The following is a 21,257-nucleotide window of genomic DNA, read 5'->3' as shown; positions in this document are numbered from 1 at the left end:
TATAATTTTAAGTAAAGGTAAAATAATATATATTTTTTAAGATACATTTTCAAAATAACTAGATTTTTTTTTATTAGATACGATTAAGTGAAAGAGATAAATCTTTAAAAATTGAGGAAAAACTATAAATTAGGATAATAAAAAACATGATCTTTCTATGCTTATTAATTTGGTATGATGTGTCAAGATTTAAAATTTACAATTCAGTTTAAAATTAACTAAGTTTACACAATGATATCTAAGAGAAATATAAAATAAAAAAAATAGTTAATACAGAGAAGCCATATAGCCTAATAAGAAAAATAATAACTCTAAGAATTATCTTCTCAATAATAAAGACTCGTGTTTATATTATAGAGGTGGATTAATATTCGACAATATGATATTATACTACTTAATACACATATCTATGCAAACAATTAAAAGCATTAAATAATATAGTAGACAGTATTTGATATGGGTATAAAAGATTATATTAGGAATACATCAAAATTATGTTTAAAAAAAATATCATTTTTTAAAACTAAAAATGAAGTTGTCACGCTATCTCAATAGATCTCTGAACAATTATATAACATTTTTTATGGAAGTATAATTATATATAATTGAAATTTTATTGAATAAAGATCATGTTCATATCACGATAAAATGTTAAATAATAAATAGCATGCTTTATATAAAGTCACAGACCGTATAATACACGGGTTCCCATTTTGTATTGTTTCCTTTTCCATGCATAGTCAAGCAAAATAGAATTTATGCATAAAAACCTAGGAAAGAAAAGGGCATAATTTTATTGCCTTTCCATGATGGGTAGAAGGTAATTCTTCTCAGAATATTACGAAGATGTCCATCTTTTCTTGCTTTCACCATTGGCTTCTAGCATTTAAGCAACATAACCGTATTCGTCATGTGTACGTAGATTCCACCCAAGTCAATTCATGAGTATGGCACTTATAGTCCAAAATTAAAAGGGATTGTTCATTATTGTATTTAATTTAATTGCGATCAAGTATAATTTTCTTCACTATCATCTATACATTTGATCACGTAATAACATACAATTGAATGATAAAATGAAAAAAAAATCACATTAATCATTAATCAAAACCAAACCCATCAATATAAATGTTTTATAATTGCATATACCAAGCTTGTAGTTCAAATATTAATACACAGAACTGGAATTATTCTTCAGTTCAGCATAATTTTGAAAAGCTTAGATGTGATTACAGCTAGGAAACATCATTAAGGACTTAAAACAGTAGTTGTAATGAAAAAGAAGGAATAAAGGGTTTTTTGTCTAAGAGTACAATTTGGGTATGCCAAAAGCTCGTCCTTACAAATATTTTAGTGGAGATATTTTGAAGATTCCACAATAAGTCGACAACTTGCATGTGATTAGGCAACGACGGAGAATAGTGAAGAGTTCATTTCCCCGCAACAGCAATATCCATGTTTAATGTTAATCTTTGATATTTTGGGATTAATACTCTGTATGTTAAAACTTGTAATGGTGGTTTTTTCAATTGGGTTCTCATCAGCGTGAACCTTTCTCTTGTGGTCGTAGCTGGGTGCCACCAGTTCAAAGCCACTTAGTGCTTTCTACGGTTCATGGGGAAAGCTTAATAGAAATAGAGAATCAACTTTATTTAGAAGCACCTAAACGCTCCTTTTGTTTTAAAAAATTTCAGAAACACTTGAACCTTACGCTCCTATATTATGCATGAACCAAATTAATAAAGCTATTTATGACTATCTGTCTTCAATTTTCACTTAATAACGATTATTATTACTTGCTCTTATTATTCTACACACTAAAGCTACGGTTGATCTGGCATTATATTAATGCAAGCTGGTAGGTAACTTACTTAAACAACGCGTTCCACAGTTCATGTCATTTGTACAAAATAAGCAAACTTTTTTAACATAACAATTGTATATTATGCGCTGTCACATCTGATAGTGGAATTGTGCTTCTTAGTTTATAATTAAAATCAATGTCTGGTTAAATCAATCTTACAAATTGATAAATTGCTCTAGATCTTGCAGAATTTATAGGTTTGTTAAAGTTAGTATTATCGCAATCCATTTGCTTTGGCAAACCTAGTTAAGACAGTGACACATTTTCAATAGCTGTCAATGCCCAAATGGCAAATTAGAGAACATAGAGTGATGCATATAAACAAAAATAAAAAATGTTTCTTACAAAGAAAGAAAACAGTAAGTGGCAAATGGAAGCCCAACAATTGTCAAATTTTCATCATCGAACGGAGACAGCCAAGATGAAGCCTATGACTGAGTAAAACTAGCGGACCACAGAAATGTGCCTTCAACAAAAGTTGGAATAGTGTTTATTGTTCCATGTCAGCTTTTTGGACCATGAATATTGATCATAGCAGTGGTTTGAATCAGATTCTCCACCTTTGTCTCAGTTTAACAAAGGTGGCCTAACTTGCACTATAAATTGAGACCCCTAGCATGCAAAATGTAACACAACACAACTAAACTACTTCAAGTTCCTTCCTCTTCCAAGTCACTAAAAGAGCCACCACTTGTGTCTTTCATATTCATAGCCAACGATCATGGGTGGCAAAAACAGGCAAAGGAAGTCTTCATCTTTTTTTTCTGTTTTCAGCATTTTCAAATCTAACAACAAGCAAAGAGGGGGAGGTAACTACAACAACTATGAAGAAGGACCAAAGCTTGGTACCAAAGTGTGGCCTAGTGATGAGGACAAAGGTCGTTGGGGGGTAGCTGATCCTGTCATTGACATCAGGGCTACAGCTTACATTGCTCAATACAAGAAGCGCATTTCAGAGTCTGAAATTCACTGTCAAGCTCAATCCCAGCACTAGAAAAAATTTTCATATGAATTTTTTTATTGTACCCTTTATTGTATTTGTCTTTAGATATTGTTCATTACATGTAATTGTGAAGCACATTTAATAAATAATATTTAATATGAGAATAACTTTGTTATTTCTAATTTTTTGTCTTAGTTGTTGAAGCAGAGCATTTTTTCTAGCGCATGTAGTCTTTCACAGTTCTTGAGTGTCATTAATTATACATTACATCTTTTCATCAGTTTGAGCTCAGTGCTGGAGGAGCTGCTATAAGTTTCCAAGTGCAAACATATGAGAATGTTGAAGTCAAATGTTGAAGTTGATTTGCAAGTATTAATATTTCTTCCAATTATAAAGAACATGGCTGAGTAATTGGAGAAAATATTCAATAATAAGTTACAACTATGATTCATAGGCACTTAAACAGTGTTATTCAACATCTCTCACTTTTTTATATTTTTTTAACTGTTATATTATATTATCTATCGCATTTATCACTTCTTTTTCTTGTATAATAAATTTTTTCCATTTACTCATTTTTGTTGACGACTTTAATAACGAGAATTAATCAGTGAGCTATGGCGCTTCACCATTTTCATGACTACGTGTGATCTTTTGTTTAGCAAATATGTGACAGTGGTTTGATGTTAATGGACAATTCCGAATGGATTCCTTTTTTGCTTCCATGATATGACGATTGGGACATCATATTCACCAGCATTTTTTGTGACTAAAGACTACCTTGATTGGTTTGACTGGAATACAATGTCGATTGATTTATAACAGAAAAATGTTTCTTCAACGTCGAAATAAGACAATAAAAATTTGTCTCTTTTGATTTTTAGAATATATTTTTAAAATGTATAATAAAAATAATTATATATGATATTTGGTTGGAATAATGGAGCAATTTATAATACAAGTTTAAAAAAGGTAGAGTAGAAAGGAAAAAAAAACATATTACAATTTTTTTGTTATCCTGGAAAGGAGTCTTCTTTTTTTTTCTCTTCTAATTGTTTGGAATTCACATAATTACTAAAGTAAAAAAGATTATAAATTAAACCATGAAATTTGACGAAGAGAAAAGGAGAAGAAGAAAAATTCTGTTAATGCTGTGTATTTTGTTAAATAAAAAAATTGTTTTTCTTTCTAGGATTAATATTAATTACATGTATTAAAATATAGTGGCATCACTAGAAGTAAAATCGACCAATATTTTGACGCCCGTTAAGTTAATTATGTTTTTAAAATTATTGTTTAACTAAAACACATGTTTAGAAAACTATAGTACTTATGTAAGTTTGTTTTTGTTAAGAAATGTGACTTAGATATAATTTTCGAAGAAATAAGTGAATGCCAGCTCTTGGAATCTTATAGACTTCGTGGAAGTGGGTTTATGGTTTCTTTAAGAAGCAAACAATACCGTACGTTGTACAACTTTCTTATCGACCTCTTTTTGTGCTCAAGTCACGATACTCCTTAATTTGCTCTCTCTCCTTTTTGGCCCTCCCTTTATTCCTTCCTTAATAGTTACCACTTACCACCATCTCTACCCATTTCAAATAATTGGCAAATTACATGCAAATTCCAAAGAGCAAAAGATGATCGTAACAGTACAATTTTCCTAGTGAAAGTTAAGGTATAAAACGCAATTCGTTGTGCCCCAGAAATGAAACGGAAACACATCATTATTCATGTTAAGAACCTCCATAGTCACAAGTGCGCCATCTAATTACCATTACTTGGGTGAAGTCTTAAATAAAGGAAAGAAAATTATTGAAATTAAGTTAGGCGTAGGCTTTGCTAGTTAGGGGAGTAGGGACAGGAACCTGGCTCTGGGGAAATTCTAATCTGCACCAATTGCTGTGTTAGGCTAAATTTTAGAAAGGAAAAAGTGTTAAAATCTACTGAACTTTGCCACTTCACAAAATGTAGACTTTTTCAATTGATTCATACACTTCAATTAAGAATAATATTCCAATAAATCCTTTTTTTTCTCTATCGTGTGATGTTAAATAAAGGTGCAAACTGTTACTCTCAAGCTAGGTCATATCTAATAGCCTTTCATATATATAATGAATCTAGAGCGTAGAGTCTAGACCCTTGATTTTTGTTGTTGTTGTTGTGAACATCTTTAAACTATCGTGATTTCAAAGTTTTCGTCTTGGTTATTGATAATTAGACCTAATTAAACTTTTTGGTTGTAAATAATATGCTAGTTAAGCTAGCCAAAATACCTACTACTACAACTCATTAATATCATCAAATAGTTCGTTCCTCCAAATCAGTCTCAATATTCTCATTGTTTTCCATCTCACAATCATATCATGGAATAGCTAGGTTGTTTCACTACCAAGTTTGGAAACACATTCCTCACCACCAACCTTGAGATGTACCCTTTAATCATCCTCGAACTTGTTGACCTCTACACAAGATTGCTGGCCTCTTGCCAGATGAACATAGAATATAAATATAAAGATTATATTATAATATGACAAAAAAGAGAGAGAGAGATATTAAAATAGAGGTAAAGAAAAATTGTGCTAGTGTATTGATATTATTGGTTAAAAATAATATTTGTATTAATTAATAATTACGGGTTAAAATTCATCATAAATGAAAAACTGAGATTATTTGACTATTAGTCAATATTTAACATTATCTTCATAACAAAGTTCATTAAAATATTTAAGGTTACGTCTTAATTTTAAAAAATAGAAACTATGTTTAAGCAAGTTTTGTATATTTTTCTCTTTAAGAAATGGGTTTGAACGGTTAAAGATAAGAGTTGGTGCTCGGGTCGTGCGAAAGAAATGTATAGAAGAGGTAAAGAAGTCCATTATTGATGGCACAGAATTATGTGCATAAAGTGAAAAGTACCAATCGATTAATAATAATTAGCCGTGAATCATCAGGTGAGAAGAAAGTACAAAAGCAGAGGTAGCATTATTGACAGTACCCTATAGCTATTAGCTACTTCCCTTCACAAAAAAGCTTGCTCCAGTCAAGTACGTTACTAGCGGACCATAGCAAATGTGCTATGGCAGAAGTTTCGAACCTTCAAATTGTCGTTTGTTACCCTGCCATGTCAGCATCAACGTTGATTTGAGTTGTTCGAGTTACCGCTCCTTTATCAGATTCTTCAGTATTCACTGTTCACAAACAAATTTACAATGATAGCCTCCTCTACGTACTACTATAAATTGAGATCATAGCTTCTCAATTTAATATAATCATCAAGCTAGTGTAAACACACTGTGTTCATGTATACATTATAAAACAAAAAAGAGCGAGCTAGTGTATGTGCTGTGAATTAGCGAAATAAGAAGAGTTGTTATACATACAAATATATGGCAGGCAAGTATTCTTTTAATCTCTTCTTTGTTTTCAACTTCTTCAAACCAAAGAAGGGCAAAGGAGGGCGTTTAGATGCATGTGAAACTGGGCGTAAAGTGTGGCCTAGCGATGATGACAAAGGTAATTGGGGGGTGGCTGAGCCCAACATTGACAAGAAAGCTGATATTTTCATTGCTAAGCAGAAGAAACGTGTTTCGGACCTTCAACTTTGATGTGTCAGTGGCTGCATCCTGCATGGCATATAGTATGAAATAATAAATGTATATCAACGTATTTGTTTATTTGTATGGTTTTATTATTAATAAAACAAGCTTTACGTGGTAGGATAATGCTGTGATAATTATTACTGGTTTTTGTTTTTTTGTTTTGTTATGCATACTTACTGATTCACGAGGACATTGCTTGGTTATCTTTGTAGGAGTTAATTTAGAGACATGATTGTTTATTTTAGAAAAGTATTGAAAAATAAGTGATTATTTTAATTTCTAATGAATTAGATTAAATATACAATTAGTCTTTCTGTTCTATCATATTTCTCATGTATATGTGCTTGTACTCACGTGATATGTAGAATTTTTATTTATTTTTTGTCTATGAGCTTTTGTACTCATGTGCAACATCACCGAGGGTGACAAACCTCACTTTATATACCAAACTTAATTTAGTTGTATTCTTAGAATTAAAATTCAAAAACACCGATTAAAATGACAAAGACTCTTGTAAGCTTATTCATCAATTTGCATCACATTCTAGAACTAATATAAATGATCAATTTTACTAATCATTCATAATCTTATCACTTTTCATATGATTTATGGCTTATTTTATTTAAAATAAATTTTCAACTCCATAATTATCAAAATATTCCAAACTCAGGCAAAGAAACTACATCATGTACAATGTTATTCAAGTCAATTTTAAATGAGTTGGGCTGGTATTTATACCGATATGATATCTGTACATGTATTTGTTCATGGCTGGAATGATACAGGTTTGGGTGCAGGTTGACCTAAGTTTTTTTTTTTAAAGATATTATACGATAGTGTCATAAAATTAAAAACAAGCACAAGAAACATAAATTATAGAATATTATAATTTCTAAAACTTATAAACGTTAAAATAGCATATAATAAACTCATGCATCGTTTCTAATTAAGTTTTAATTTAGAAAAAAATTATTAAATAATATTTTAAGTAGAGTTAATAAAATAAATTAGATCCATAAATTCACTCAAATAAAATTAACCTTTTTTTTTTACCTATATGAGCTCAATGTGATCAAGTCATTTGCTTTATTATTTTTATTATTATTAAGGAGGTTCAAGCTAGAGTGTCAATATGGATGAGTCTACTTCACCAAAAATTTGTATAATAATGGACTAATTCAATGTGTTTTATATAAAAAATACATTAGATTTTTTTAATTTGGCTGGTTTAAGATAAATGGATAGACTAAAGAGTTAATGGATTAGTCCACTTAAAATTTTAAAAAAAAATTAAAAAATAATATAAAATATTTACATTAATAAAAATTATTGTTTAATTAATTATATAATTATTTTTAATTTAAAATTTTAAAAATATACTCAATTAAAGACTCATTAAATTCAAAACATTCAGCCAAGTCCTTCATTTTTAGTAAGTTAGACAATAGACAGGCCGCTCCTTAGAATAAGCCTAATTTGATGCTCATATTTCTAGTTAAAGTTACTTATATTTAAAATAATTACATTTAAATATTATTTTATTTTGTTTAAATAAATTTTTAAAATGCTTAAAATCTTTTTACATGTTTCATGTTTGTTTTAAATACCTAAATATCACTATGCCAGAAATGAGATAAGAGAGCGGTTCTAATTTAACTTAGAGAGCATTTAAAACTGCTCTAAAATCTCGTGCTATCCAATATATTACATTTAGAAGAGTGGTTAAAATGTTAAGATTAGAGAGCGGTTTTGCGTGAAACTACTCTCCAAAGTATGTAGCGGTTTCACGCAGAATCGTTCTCCAAAATATAAATTTAAATCGCAAATATGAAATTTGAAATTTATTTATTTGCGAGTTTTCTGTAGCAAACTAAAATTAATTTATTGTTACATTTAAATTTTAATTTACAAGTCTAACAATCAAAATTTCTTCATTTTTATCACAAATCAAAATTGAATCTTGAGTTCATACGCTATGTTAATCAACAACCATATCTGCACAAACCAAACAGTAAACAAAAAAAAAAGAGAACAAATTAATAAGATAATTCATCGTTAACAAAGAGAAAATAAAAGAAAGAGAGAATGAAGATTTACCGTTAATAAAGAGAGAAAGAAAGAAAGAAAGAATAGAAAAAATTGTGAAAAAGGTACCTACAAATATGAACGAAGAACTGTGAAAACATAGAAGATGAAGAGAACCTACAAACGTGAAAGAGAACAAATACACTAATTTTGTTAACGCATAAAAGATGAAAAGAACTTTCAGAGGTAAAAGAGACCAATTTTGTTAAGAAGACAGAGATTCATGAGTTGAGTGTGAGTGTGTTTTATTTGTAAAAGTTAAAGACTTTAGAGAGCAATTCTTTATTAATCGCTCTCCAAGAAAGACTTTAGAGAGCAATTCTTTATTAACTGCTCTCAGATCTATACTTCTGAGAGCAGTTCTTTATTAACCGCTCTCTAATATATGACTTTAGAGAGCAGTTAATAGAGAACTGCTCTCAGAAGTATAGATCCGAGAGCGGTTCAACACTAACCGCTCTCTAAACTATATTTTAGAGAGCGGTTAACAGATAACCGCTCTCAGAAGTATAAATCTGAGAGCAGTTTAATGTTAACCGCTCTCTAAATGTATTGTTACAAATCGATTTTTACTAACCGCTATCTAAGTTAGCGCTTTAAAAGTTTATTTCTGACGTAGTGTACTATTTAAAGTTTTTATTTAAATTTAAAAGATGATATGTTATTTATTTATTTATTAGATGGATTGATGATATTAAGTTTTAATATTTTCATATTTATTTTAAATCTATTGAACTACATATTGTAACACCCTCTTTTTATTTTTTTTATAATTTATGTTTTATTTAATGTTAAATACTTTAAAATGCATTTAGAATAGAAATGGAGAATTTTAGAAGAATTTTGGTGCAGTAGATCAAGCGAGATAGGATAAATTTAACCCAACTGTCACCTTGCCTAGCCGAAAGTGATCTCGCTCAGGCGAGATGGGTCGTTTGGCGAGGACCCACAGAAAAAAATAACATACTCTCTGGACACCATCTCGCTCAAGCGAGATGGAGTTCGCTCAAGCAAGCATATCAAAAAATAGTGGGCAAGACCACTGTCTGTGTATCTCGCTCAAGTGATAGAGACGTCGTTCAAGAGAGATGTTCTTCGCTGAAGCGAGAACGCGCAGGGCTAAAGGGTATTTAAGAGATTTTCTGTATAGAAATCTCATTTATTTCTGAACTCATGTCTTTTTATCAAGTTTTCTCTAAACTCTCTCTTTCTTTTACCTAGATAAAAGCATCAGAAAACTCCGTTTTACCTTCAAAGTCAAGCTTGGACATTGAATTTAAGCAAATCTAAGAGAACCTTTATAGTTGACTCTTGATCCTTTTCAATATCTCTCTGTGAGCTCATCTTCGAGGTAAAGAGAGCTTTATTTTATCATTATATTACAATATTTATTTTATGCTAATAGAGCACTGTTATGTGAATATTGTATGGGAATAGATGGTTGAGATATCTTTTGTGTGAATAATTGATGAAAATATGTTTGTTTGATGAGTTAGACTGTTTGGTTGTTTAGACTAAGTGGTTAGTAAATGTTCATATGTATTATATGATGATTGTTTAATGTGAAATATTATGAAATTTGCTGAATAATTATTATGAGATTTTGTGTGAATTATGTTCGTGTAAAATGATATTGATAAAAAAGGAGTTAATAGTAATGACTATAACAATGTGTATGAGTGGAATTGACTGAAATAGAATTAGTATGAAAGTGTTTTACTAAGCACGATCTTATGAATGAGAAAAATAATAACTCTGAGAATGACCTAAGAGTTGGATATAAATGGAATCTAGCGTGAATAGTTATAGAGAGATATTGAGAGTATAAAGTCCGGAGACGATGAAAATATGAGGAGAACATAGGATGGTGAGCGACATTTGTGTATGTATACACACTCTTTCTGAGAGCGAATGCGTCACATGGCCTCGCACTTGTTTCCTGACTAGACTCCTGACTATGCCCTTGCTAAGGGACCCAATTTTTGTACATGTTGTATCCTTGTGCATGAGTTAACCTGCGACTATTTACCTAGTTGAGTAAGACCTCAAGAAATGTTGGAGGCATCGATATCTATGATCATAGTGCACTGGGAGTGCGTATTGAGATATGAAAAAGGAAAATGGATAATAAATTGTTGAATGTTATGTGTGATGTGAATATGTTTGTAATATGAATTCATGAAATTGAATGTGTTGTATTTACGTTAAAACTTTGATTTTATGATAAATGTTTGTAAAGGATAGAATAGATACTCATCCTTACTAAAAATTTCAAAAAATTAGGATGACGAAGCTTCAGGAAAGGATTAGAGTAATAAATAGATCTGTACAGTTTAGTTTAAACTATATATTTCATGAATATCAAAGAGTATGTTATTTTAAATGTGTTGTATTTGTAGAAGATGAACCTAGGGTTTTTGTTATGATAGAAATGAATTTCTCTTGTAGTATCCCTTTTGACTTTCCTAGGAGTAGAATACACTAGACTTTGTGTGTATATATGTACAGAAGTACCGTTAGAACCTCGACAGCTCTCACGTATTTATTTACCTACAACAACCATGATTCTCTTGGAAGACCGTCCAGATAGACCTTTAATGCGTTACTAGTACAGACATTAAAGCTGATTCAGGTGATCACTACTTGGGATCGGACGAGCATTTGGATTCAGAAGACTTAACCGAGATAGAAAGTTGGAGCGCTAAAAATGAGTAGGACCAGTCTTCAGTAGTTGGTTTTGGTAAAGATTGCTCTGGGATTCATATATGTTTATGAATTGTAAATATTATGGTTATGTATATGTTGTGTTAAGTCTCATTCATTTTGACAAACAGTTTATAAAATTTGATATGAACGTGTGTAATTTATATTCAGGTTTCTCAAAATGAAGAATACTTAGTGTAATTGTGAAATTTATTTATTCTTCACAGTATTTATTATTATTATATTAGTATTGCAAGGTTTAAAATTCTCATTTACATACAGAAAAACAAAGAAAATTTTTATTAATTTGCTATAATTAATTCATTGAATTCTGCAAATGATAGTTTATTTTAAATAATTAAGAATAATTTATACATTATACGGATTTTGAAATAAGAATGTTACACATATAATTTTTTCAATACTTCATATTAAAAATATGAACTTATACGTACACTACGTTTTTTAAGTGACAAAAAAAAATCAACACAAGTTGTTATTAAACCCAACCTGTATAAATTTGTTACTCTCAACGTTAGGCTTACACTTTTTTAAAGGTCGAAATAATTGTATATATATTTTTTCAATTCAGCGAGACCAAATTCACCACTTTCGTTAGGTTAAGATTCAATTTAGATGAGTTTGTAAATAAATCTTTATAAAAAAAATAAAATAATATATTAAATAAATAATTTTTTAAATAATATATAAATAAATTATCTCTTTATATTTTAAATATTTAAATAAGAATAATTTTTTAAATATAGCAAAGTTTAAATTAATTTTAATTAATATTATTATTTTATTTTTTATTCTTGTAAAAACTTGTTGAAGAGTCTATTTTAATTAGGCCTAAGTCAACTGACTTAAATTGACAGCTATCATCTTAAGATTTTAGTTAAACATTATTTTTTTAATTCTAATTTTACTTCCAAATAAATTATAAATACAATATTTTTAACAATATATGAGTTAATTTTTTGGAAAATAATTAATTAAAATTATTTTAGTAATTAAGACGTTAATGTTTTGCTTTTCTTAAATTTTTTGTAAAAATATTAAGCATCAATCAATTTATTATAAGAGATTAAAAAAAATAAAGGTGTCTCATGGATTAAAATTATATTATGCACCTAAACTTTTGTTAAAAATTTCTCATTCGACTACTAAAAAGTTAAAATGCATAATTTAATTTAATCTTTAAAAAGTAATAAATATATTTTACTATTTTTTTCCTTCATAAGTACTTGTTAAAAAAATTATCCAAACTAATCTTGTATCAAAATAAACCAAATCCACTTAAATAATGCAAATCCAACACAAAATTGTACAAAAATATAATTTAAAAAAACATAATTATTTTCAAAGTGATGTGGCCCTAAGTTTGTTTTGTTCAACCTTACTTTGCATTATAGCCTACATGTTCTTTAATTCCACGTATGGAAAAACCAATCTTATATATGCCTTATGAAAGAACTAATTAAGTGATGCCAGATGTGGAAATTCTACTTGTTTAACTATCACAGGGTAGGGTTCTGCATTTTTCTTTTCTAAGTACAATATGGCACGTTGTACATATTTCTATTATTCTATTTTACACGTTTTACGTTTTGAGTTCATAAAGGAAGGTTCCTTTCTTTTCTTTTTTACCCGTCTTTATTCCTTCCTTATGTTTTCTATCAACCTGTTCTAACCTCTTTCAAGTGAAGGTCGCTAGAAATAATCCAAATGCTATTTATAATTAATGGAGGAAATTATATTCTAGCCATCATCACCATTCTCCAGAACATGAGAAATGATGGTATCTCCATAGTTCACCACGCTGAAATGCTATATTTCCAATAATATTTATATCATTTTTTTGTTGCTAGTTAAAAATCCAATAATATAACAACGAAACAAAATGGGAAATCTTAAAAAAAAATAAAAATAGGCCATATACTTTTTCAATTATAGTTTAAATTTATCTTTATCTTGTTATGCATTCCCATTCTAATACGCTTTTTGAAGAGATATGATCGTGTTAATTAAGCCCATCATTCAAGTTCAAGATTTCATAGTCTGTTGAGTTTTAATCAACTTAATATACGTGCATGAAAAGCATACATACAAAAGTTTTGAACGAAAATTCTATAAGCATCAAATTTTTGTTTTTGATGCCAAATGTCTAATGTTTATATAATTTTTATATAACCATGATAAAAATTGCCTATAAATTAAATTTAAGAAAATATAAATTTAAATGTTATATAATTTTTATAGAGTAACTTGGGAAAGTGCCGATAGAGGTGCATATATTTTTAATTATAGCAACTATTTCCAGGTTGAGCTTAAATATTTAATAATAATGAAATTTTATCAAAAATATTTATTATATTTTTAATATAATAAATACTGAAAACTTAAATTTAATAACCGTGCAAGTGGTTTATTAATGAATGCGTTAAAAGTTTTGAAAAATCATAGATATTTTTATTTATAAAATCATTTTAATAACAGTAGACATTACATTTCTTATAAAAACCTTTTATTATAACATAATTTATTATTGTAATCATTTGAGAACTAATTAAACACTTAATCATTCATCAAGACGATTCAATCATTTATCACAAACATTTATATAATTTCTTGCAAAGAATAAATAAACCCAAAAATGAATCACCACCAACACTTTCGAAAAGGTAGGTTAGAATCCCCTTTTTTCACCAATTTCGACTTTACATGTGAAATTGCATTCCTGAATGTTGAGGGCATGATATGTTCCAACTTTCCATCTACCATCTACCATCTACCTCCCACGTAAACAGACACAGAATTTGGATGGGAAAAGGGGTGAGTTTATTTGCCAGCAATTTTTGGAGATTCTTCCTTTGTCTTGTCCACTTTTATTTTCTTTCTTTGGCAATAAATAAATATTGTCTTCTTTACTTTTCTCACCAATGGTTTCCTTCTTCCCTTTTGGATTCTGAGCCAAAAACAAAATAAATTCAATGAGTGATGCCAGGCTAAAAGGAAATGGTATTTGGAGTGTTGTACACCTTTTGTATTACAGCAGGTAATGGTGACCATCTATACAAGTAAAGCTTTTACACTCTTCCTTTTTAAGATACCATCACTTCTCTTTTATGCTTTTCATGTGTTCTTCACCCCATTTTTAAAGACCCTTCAATACCCCTTACTACTTCAATGGTTCCCATACTACCTTTTTCCACTGTTGCTCTTTTGTCCTATCTCAAATCGAATAAACTCTGTCGAACCTTCCAAGTATATCACAATAATTATGTCAGGGACAAGAATGAAATTGCACAAATATTATTATTAATATATAACTTGGTCCTTACAAAAACAATCAGACAAGATAATGACTAATGATGTCGTGATGAAAATGTTTATATTTTAAAAAAATTTGTTACATAAATCTTAAAAATAAAGGTTACGTTATTATAATTAAAATAAACATAAAAAATGTTTTCTCAAAATAACTAACGTATTTAAGTTTTTTGGACAAACTGCTCTCAAAAGTTATCTGGCCAAGGGAGTTTTTTCCTTTTTTCTGCCTTGGAATTAAAATCTCTTATGTACGTACATAAGCCACAATTTCAATACATTGTTTTAGGCTTATATCTATGCCAACTTAGTTATAATAAAGCAGAGTTTATTTTGTATCAACTAAAATAAGAGTAGCTAGGATTTACTCAAGGCATTTCAAGTTATACTTTAACATTATATACTTAATAATAAACTTAAAGAATTGCAGAAAAAAAAAGGGTATGCTAGTAGCCCATAGATGGGTATTGGCTGTTGTTAAAATTCAGCACATAGATGGGTGAAGATTTGCAGGTAAGGAAGCAACTTAATTTGGATAAAAAAAAATTGATTCTAGTACTTATGTACAATTATTCATAAGCAAAACCTTTTGAATCCGATGACAGTGTTCATCAACGAGACAAAAATTAAAAATTTTCAGATAATTTTTACAATCATGAATTCAAAAGAAGAAAACTTATCATTAAAATTACTCATAATTTTAGATATCATTCAAGTATGATTTTACAAACCTTAAAGAAAAATGCTTTCACCTTTGTAGAAAAGAATCTAAACTAAAGTTATGATTAACTACCTCATTAAAAAAATAATGATTCACTGGTAAAATTATGAAAACAAACATAAAATTCATAACTAATTGATAATAAATCCTAAACTATTACAAAATTAATTTCCCTAAATAACTAATAAAAGCATTATCAAAATACATTATAAGCTCAAATTAGGCCTTACTGACCTGGTAAGACTCAATAATTAATTCCATCTCGTTAAACTTTTCAATTGTCTAAATTCAACCAAGCACATCCAAGTTGTTTCATTACTATATATACAAAATTAGATTCATATGAATATCAACAATAAATTACTCTTATATTTAGCATTAAACAACCTCCTTGTAATTTTCCATTCAGTATAAGTAACGGTTGTTCATAGATTGAACAGCAAGCAGTCAACATGCTGAAAGAATAATCAACTAGTTGAATCTTACAGAATTATAGCCTGTCCTGTGCTGTGGAAGGCAAGAACATGACCATCTTTTACAAGCATCATCCTATGTTCAAAATGGTAAAGGCCGGGTTTACCATATAAACAAAAGTACATCATACTTGATATTTGTAGTCAAAAGTAAGGAACATTCTCTTTTGATTCATTCAAATAATTACTTTACCACAAGTAAGAAAATAATTGGCTTTCACTTTTTCCTTCAACTCTTTTTCACTACTTCGCACTAAGAATCATATTCGACTGTGATCCCATGCTAGCTCCTATCTTTGGCATTATATTAAAGCCTCCCAAAAAGACTTCAATTTTTTATGTAAGCAGCATCTAATCAATTTGCTTTTGAGTTTGAGTTGCCAGAACCCTTCATTGCGGGCAATTTGCATGGCATCTATCCGTAATGCACTTCAAATTTAAAGTAGAAGCTATTGTGTTGGGATATATAGATAACATATAAAAACAAGATTCATATAATATGGATAGTAAAATACAAAATTGTGACTTGTCTCTTGGTGTAATTTGAACTCAAATTCGCAACATTGATTCGTCCCTTGATCTATCTTTTTATTTTGGGTGTGCCTATTGTCTTTACTCCTAATTTGGGTAAGTGGTATTTAGGAGGATGTTTAAACTTTGGGCTTAGAAATCAATTTAGCTAAACGTTTTTTATCTTAAAATATAAAGCGAAAAATGAAAACAATCAGTGGGTGACCCCTTTTGTTTTTTTCTGTTTTGTCAAAGGAGAATATATTGCTAACAGCCCACAAATGGCCCGGAACAAACAAAAACAAAGCGTTTTTGGTCCACTAATATCAACAACTTAGAATAGAAGTCTTAAAACATGGACTAATTGTGGAGTTCAACCACTTGGCCCAATATAGAGTTCCAAATAGTGATGGATTGACAAAAACAAAGTAATAATTTAGGGATGAAAAGTTGAAAAAAAAGGGATGAACAAATCATATAATTTAAATTGGTACTACATCGTACGCATTTATGAATGAATACAGAGAGTTAGATAGACGAAAAATATATATAAACAACACTAATTAACAGTTTTAATGCAGTGAATAAAAAAAGTTTATGCAAGTTTATTTTGTCAACATATATTTAAAATGAATAAAAAAATTTCTACAAATATTTCACACAGTTGTACTTACTGTATTAGAATAATTTCACATCAATTAATCAATATGTTCAATAATGCTTTTTAAAGATTTAATCTGTTATTGTTGACAAAAAAAAACCTGTTATTCAATCAATCTTTTGAAAATTTAAAATATCATTGTATTTTTTAAAAAATAAAATAAGAAAATAGTAATTTATGTAATTTTATTTTAGATAATAAAATCATTATTATTTTTATATGAGAATAATGTAAACAAAAATAAAATTAAAAAAGTGAGAAAATTTGATACGTATCTCTGAACTTTTTCTTTTTTCTTTTTAGGGAAATGCTTAATAGGACGAATGAGTTGTATATGAAAAGTGATAATATATATATACATATATATACACCGTGATTTTTGTCTATGTTCATTTTTATTTAATTTTTTAGAGGCATAATTTGTTAAAAATCTGTAATGAAATGGTTGGTATACTGTTATATAGCGTAACTCTATTTTTAATAATAAATAGATAAAATGTGAATTCTAGTTTGATACGCAATTACCTAAAGTCCTCCCCAGCCAACGAAAAGCACATATTTCGTATTATATTAATTATTAATCGTACAATTTTTTCCATGCTGACCTTTGTTCAGCTATTTGTACTCGAGTAGGCTTTATATTCAAATTATGAATGCTACTTGCTCATATTATAAAGCTACCTTCTTCTTTTTTTAAGAAATTCGATTAGTTGGCCTAATTTATTCTTTTTAGGAAAAAGAGAAGTTAAAAATAAACTAAACCAAACCTTACTTAAATCTCATTTGCCCCTTTTTGTTTAGCCTGCTTAGCGTCTGCAACTAGTCAACTTAGTGACTAATGCTTTTATATCATTAATGGTTTATCATATATAAAATATTAATTAGCATATTTATACATGATATAAGACCTCTTAATTAATATAGTTTACACTAAGCATAATCGATTGAAATCCTTTGTTTTTAACATTTGCGTGGTCCCACTAACGCCACTTATTAATTGTATCAGCGAATATTTTTAGCAACTAATAAAGGCAAGAAAAAATCCATGGGAAGATTACATGCAAAAACCTCTTTTATTGCTTAACAAAAACGCTCTCAAAAATAAAAAGGGATATAAAAAGAACATGGTAGCACATTTATCAGCAACAATTGATATATTAAATTCTAAGAAACTATGAACAAAATAATTGATACCGATCAAATAGTATATTTCAATTCAATTCAATTCAATTACAAATAACTAGAAACTGGAGGCCACTGCAATGCCCATACCTCATCCCACATAAGACATAATACAGTAGAGTTTACACGACAATAAAAAGCAACATTGACACTGAGGGAGAAAAAAAAAAGTATCACTTTTGTCTACAGAGATCAAACGGTTATACACGAACACCAATAACAAGGCTGAGCGATCGACATGAACACGCCCTTAACAACTGTTCATTGTCCACCTGTCAACAAAAAAGATTGATTTTCACTAGTAATAAGTAGAAGGTCCACATCCTTGGCACAAAACAAAAAGGAAGGTCCACTTCCTTATTATTGAAGAAATTCAACAACACAAAAAGCAAGGTAAAGCAAAGTAATTAAGTATACCACCTAATCACAATTATTTAGCAAGAAGAAGACATCAATTTTGTACGAATGAAAACTTATCTCTTCTTCCTTTCATATTCCTTTTTTGTTCTAATAATGAAGGTTGTAGAAAATCACATATATTCCTCACCATAACATCATGCTTTACAGACCTTGAGATAAAACCAAGAGGAAACACCTTCCAAACTCCCAGCCTCTCCCATATAAAAAATATTTACATATAAAAGCAAAACTAATTCGTGTGTAAAATGAAATTTATATAAACTGATTAACGAATAAAAATATAAAAAGATAGTTTAGTGCATCTTGTACATGCATGGCATGAATAACACTGTAGTTTGATTTTAAGGTGAAATTAGAAAGGGAAATCCAACAAGTAGATCGAAAATAAATAAACAGGAGAAAAAAATGATACTTACAAAAAGCTGAATTATAAGGGTAGAATCACTTGGTAATAGCATAGACAGCATAGATAATTCCAGGAATATATCCAAAAATGGTAAGCACCAAACAGATCCAGAACTCTACCTGCACACCACACACCACAAACAACAATGAATTACACGTACATACAGAAGCAACCAAATCAAACAAACAAACAAACAAACAAAAACAAAAAAGAAAGAGGAAGAGAGGTTCATTTCATTGAAAATTAATACCTTGCAACCATACTTAAGGAAGACACCAAGAGGTGGGAGAATGATGGCAAGGAGGATGTCGAGGCAGGTAGCTGTGTTCCCATCAGCCATTTTCTCTTTCCTTGTTTCTTTCTTCGTTCAAAATCGCAATTTAAAAGCTTGATTTTGCGAAAAATGAACCAAGAATTTCCTACTGTTAAGTCTGCCGAAAGACTGTGTGAAAAGATAATGACGAGTTAGGCGGTGGGCAGAGTGGTTATTTATAGACATGGAATTACGAAGATGTCAGGAAACATATATATCCACTCTATGGACCACGTGGCATCTATTTATTAGAAAAATTACGAGATTAAAACTATAAAACTACGTTTTCGATTAATCTTTCTATAATGTTCTTTTATAAATTATAGTCATCCCCTTCTTATAATGCCACGTATATTGTAGTACAAGCACGCGATTCCCTTACCGCGTAAAACCGTAAACTGCGACTGCGACTGTGATCTTCTTTCTTTAGGATGTGTGGGACAATCTTTATATTTTTCTTATATAAAACTCAAAATGGAACATTTGCAATTCTAGAATAGAATCAAGCGACAGCTCACGATTGAGACGTGATAGAGAAACTCATGCTGGCACGTGGGATGGGAGCTATGGGTTAGGTATGGGTAGGGTACTACAGTACCCATTCTCGTACCCGCGTTTTAAAAAAATATCCGTATCCAGCCCCATACCTGTATGGGTATGAACATTAATCCTCGTACTCGTACCCGTACCCTCTGGGTACCCGCATACCCGTCTTGTATCTATTACCCGCGCTTGTTTGAGAAAAAAATATTTATAAAGAAAAATATGTTTATATAATTTTACATAAGTAGCATAATAATACAAAAATTCAATATGTAGTTGTCGAACAAGGTACAAATATAGATAAAAAAACAAATATTCAAAGATCATAAATGTTAAATGTATCTTAATATAATAATTTTCTAAATTAAAATTCTTAGAAATAATAAGCAAAACTAAACACACAAGTTATTGTCAGTGATAATCCTATCTTGTGTGAGATTTGATTGATTAGTAATGTCAGAATGATAACGAAATAGATCTGTACAATGGTTGTCTCTTTGTGTGGGATCACTTAGTAACCTCTTGTGACGGCATTAACAACAAACTCTAATGAATAACATTTCATAGTTATTAAGTTTTAGTAAGACAAACATTCAAAATGAGAATAGAGTTAGAGTAGAGAAGTTCAATACTAACAATAGAAAATTGATACATAAAATATTTTTTTTAACTTTTGAATTTCAAATTGTGAGAAAAATAATAGATTTAATTAAAATAATATAATATAATTAATATATATATATATATATATATATATATATTAATACTATTATTTTTTAACTCATATACTATACGAAAGTATTTTATCAAAAATATAAATTTTTGAAAAATTATTTTAGTGAATTAAATATTTCTAATGTATATAAATTTAAAAAAAAAAGAATTTGAATAAAAGATAAATAGTTACAATAAAATTTTATAATAAAGAAATATACGTGTATATTAAAAAAATTAACAAATAAAAATTAACAATAATTTTTTATATTTATATCTTTTCAAAAACTTCTTTGAATGTGAATAAATAGTAAGAATAATATTATTTAGATTCAATAAATTATAGTTGTACTTGTAATACATATGTTGCATAGAAAAATATTATTTTAAATTAAAATATAAAAATAAAATTTAAATATTATTAATAAATAATAAGTTTACGGTAATAGTAGGTGATTGTAAAATTTATAAAATATTTATAAAATATTTATTATTTATCATTCACTTTATGATTAAAACATCAATATGATTTTATTAACAAAAATATTTGTGTAAAAAATATTTTATGTGTGTCATATATAAATAATATTTTAAAAAAAGTCAATCTCATATTAACTATGTAATAATTAAATTGTGTTAGCCAAATTAAATGATATAAAATAGTAAATAAATTTTTCTATTAAAAATATAAACCAAAATAAATTTTTTGATTTACTTTATTATTAAATATATTTTTATATTAATCTTATATAACTTCACATAAGTAATATAATAATACAAAAATTCA

At 28.8% G+C, this 21,257-nt stretch overlaps 1 protein-coding gene across 1 annotated transcript; it reads right to left on the bottom strand.

The window, feature by feature from the left end:
• Positions 1 to 18,149: 18,149 nt before the first annotated feature.
• Positions 18,150 to 19,337, bottom strand: LOC113863284 (hydrophobic protein RCI2B-like). Its single transcript, XM_027496812.1, has 3 exons — positions 19,151 to 19,337; positions 18,912 to 19,019; positions 18,150 to 18,346 (listed from the first exon to the last, which is right to left on the bottom strand). The coding sequence occupies exons 1-2, from the start codon at positions 19,238 to 19,240 to the stop codon at positions 18,936 to 18,938; spliced, it is 174 nt and encodes a 57-aa protein (XP_027352613.1). The 5' UTR covers positions 19,241 to 19,337; the 3' UTR covers positions 18,150 to 18,346; positions 18,912 to 18,935.
• Positions 19,338 to 21,257: the final 1,920 nt, after the last annotated feature.

This window comes from Abrus precatorius, unplaced genomic scaffold (assembly GCF_003935025.1).
Source record: "Abrus precatorius isolate BTA unplaced genomic scaffold, Abrus_2018 Scaffold3, whole genome shotgun sequence".
In the NCBI taxonomy this organism is placed as follows: domain Eukaryota; kingdom Viridiplantae; phylum Streptophyta; class Magnoliopsida; order Fabales; family Fabaceae; genus Abrus; species Abrus precatorius.
Note: the sequence above shows the minus strand (reverse complement) of the source record. Positions and strands in the feature narration are given on the sequence as shown.

Coding starts and splice junctions, on each gene's coding strand:
- LOC113863284 (XM_027496812.1), bottom strand. CDS start 19,240: ATGGCTGATGGGAACACAGCTACCTGCCTCGACATCCTCCTTGCCATC. Junction 19,020..19,150: donor TCCTTAAGTATGGTTGCAAG/GTATTAATTTTC, acceptor TGTGGTGTGCAG/GTAGAGTTCTGGATCTGTTT.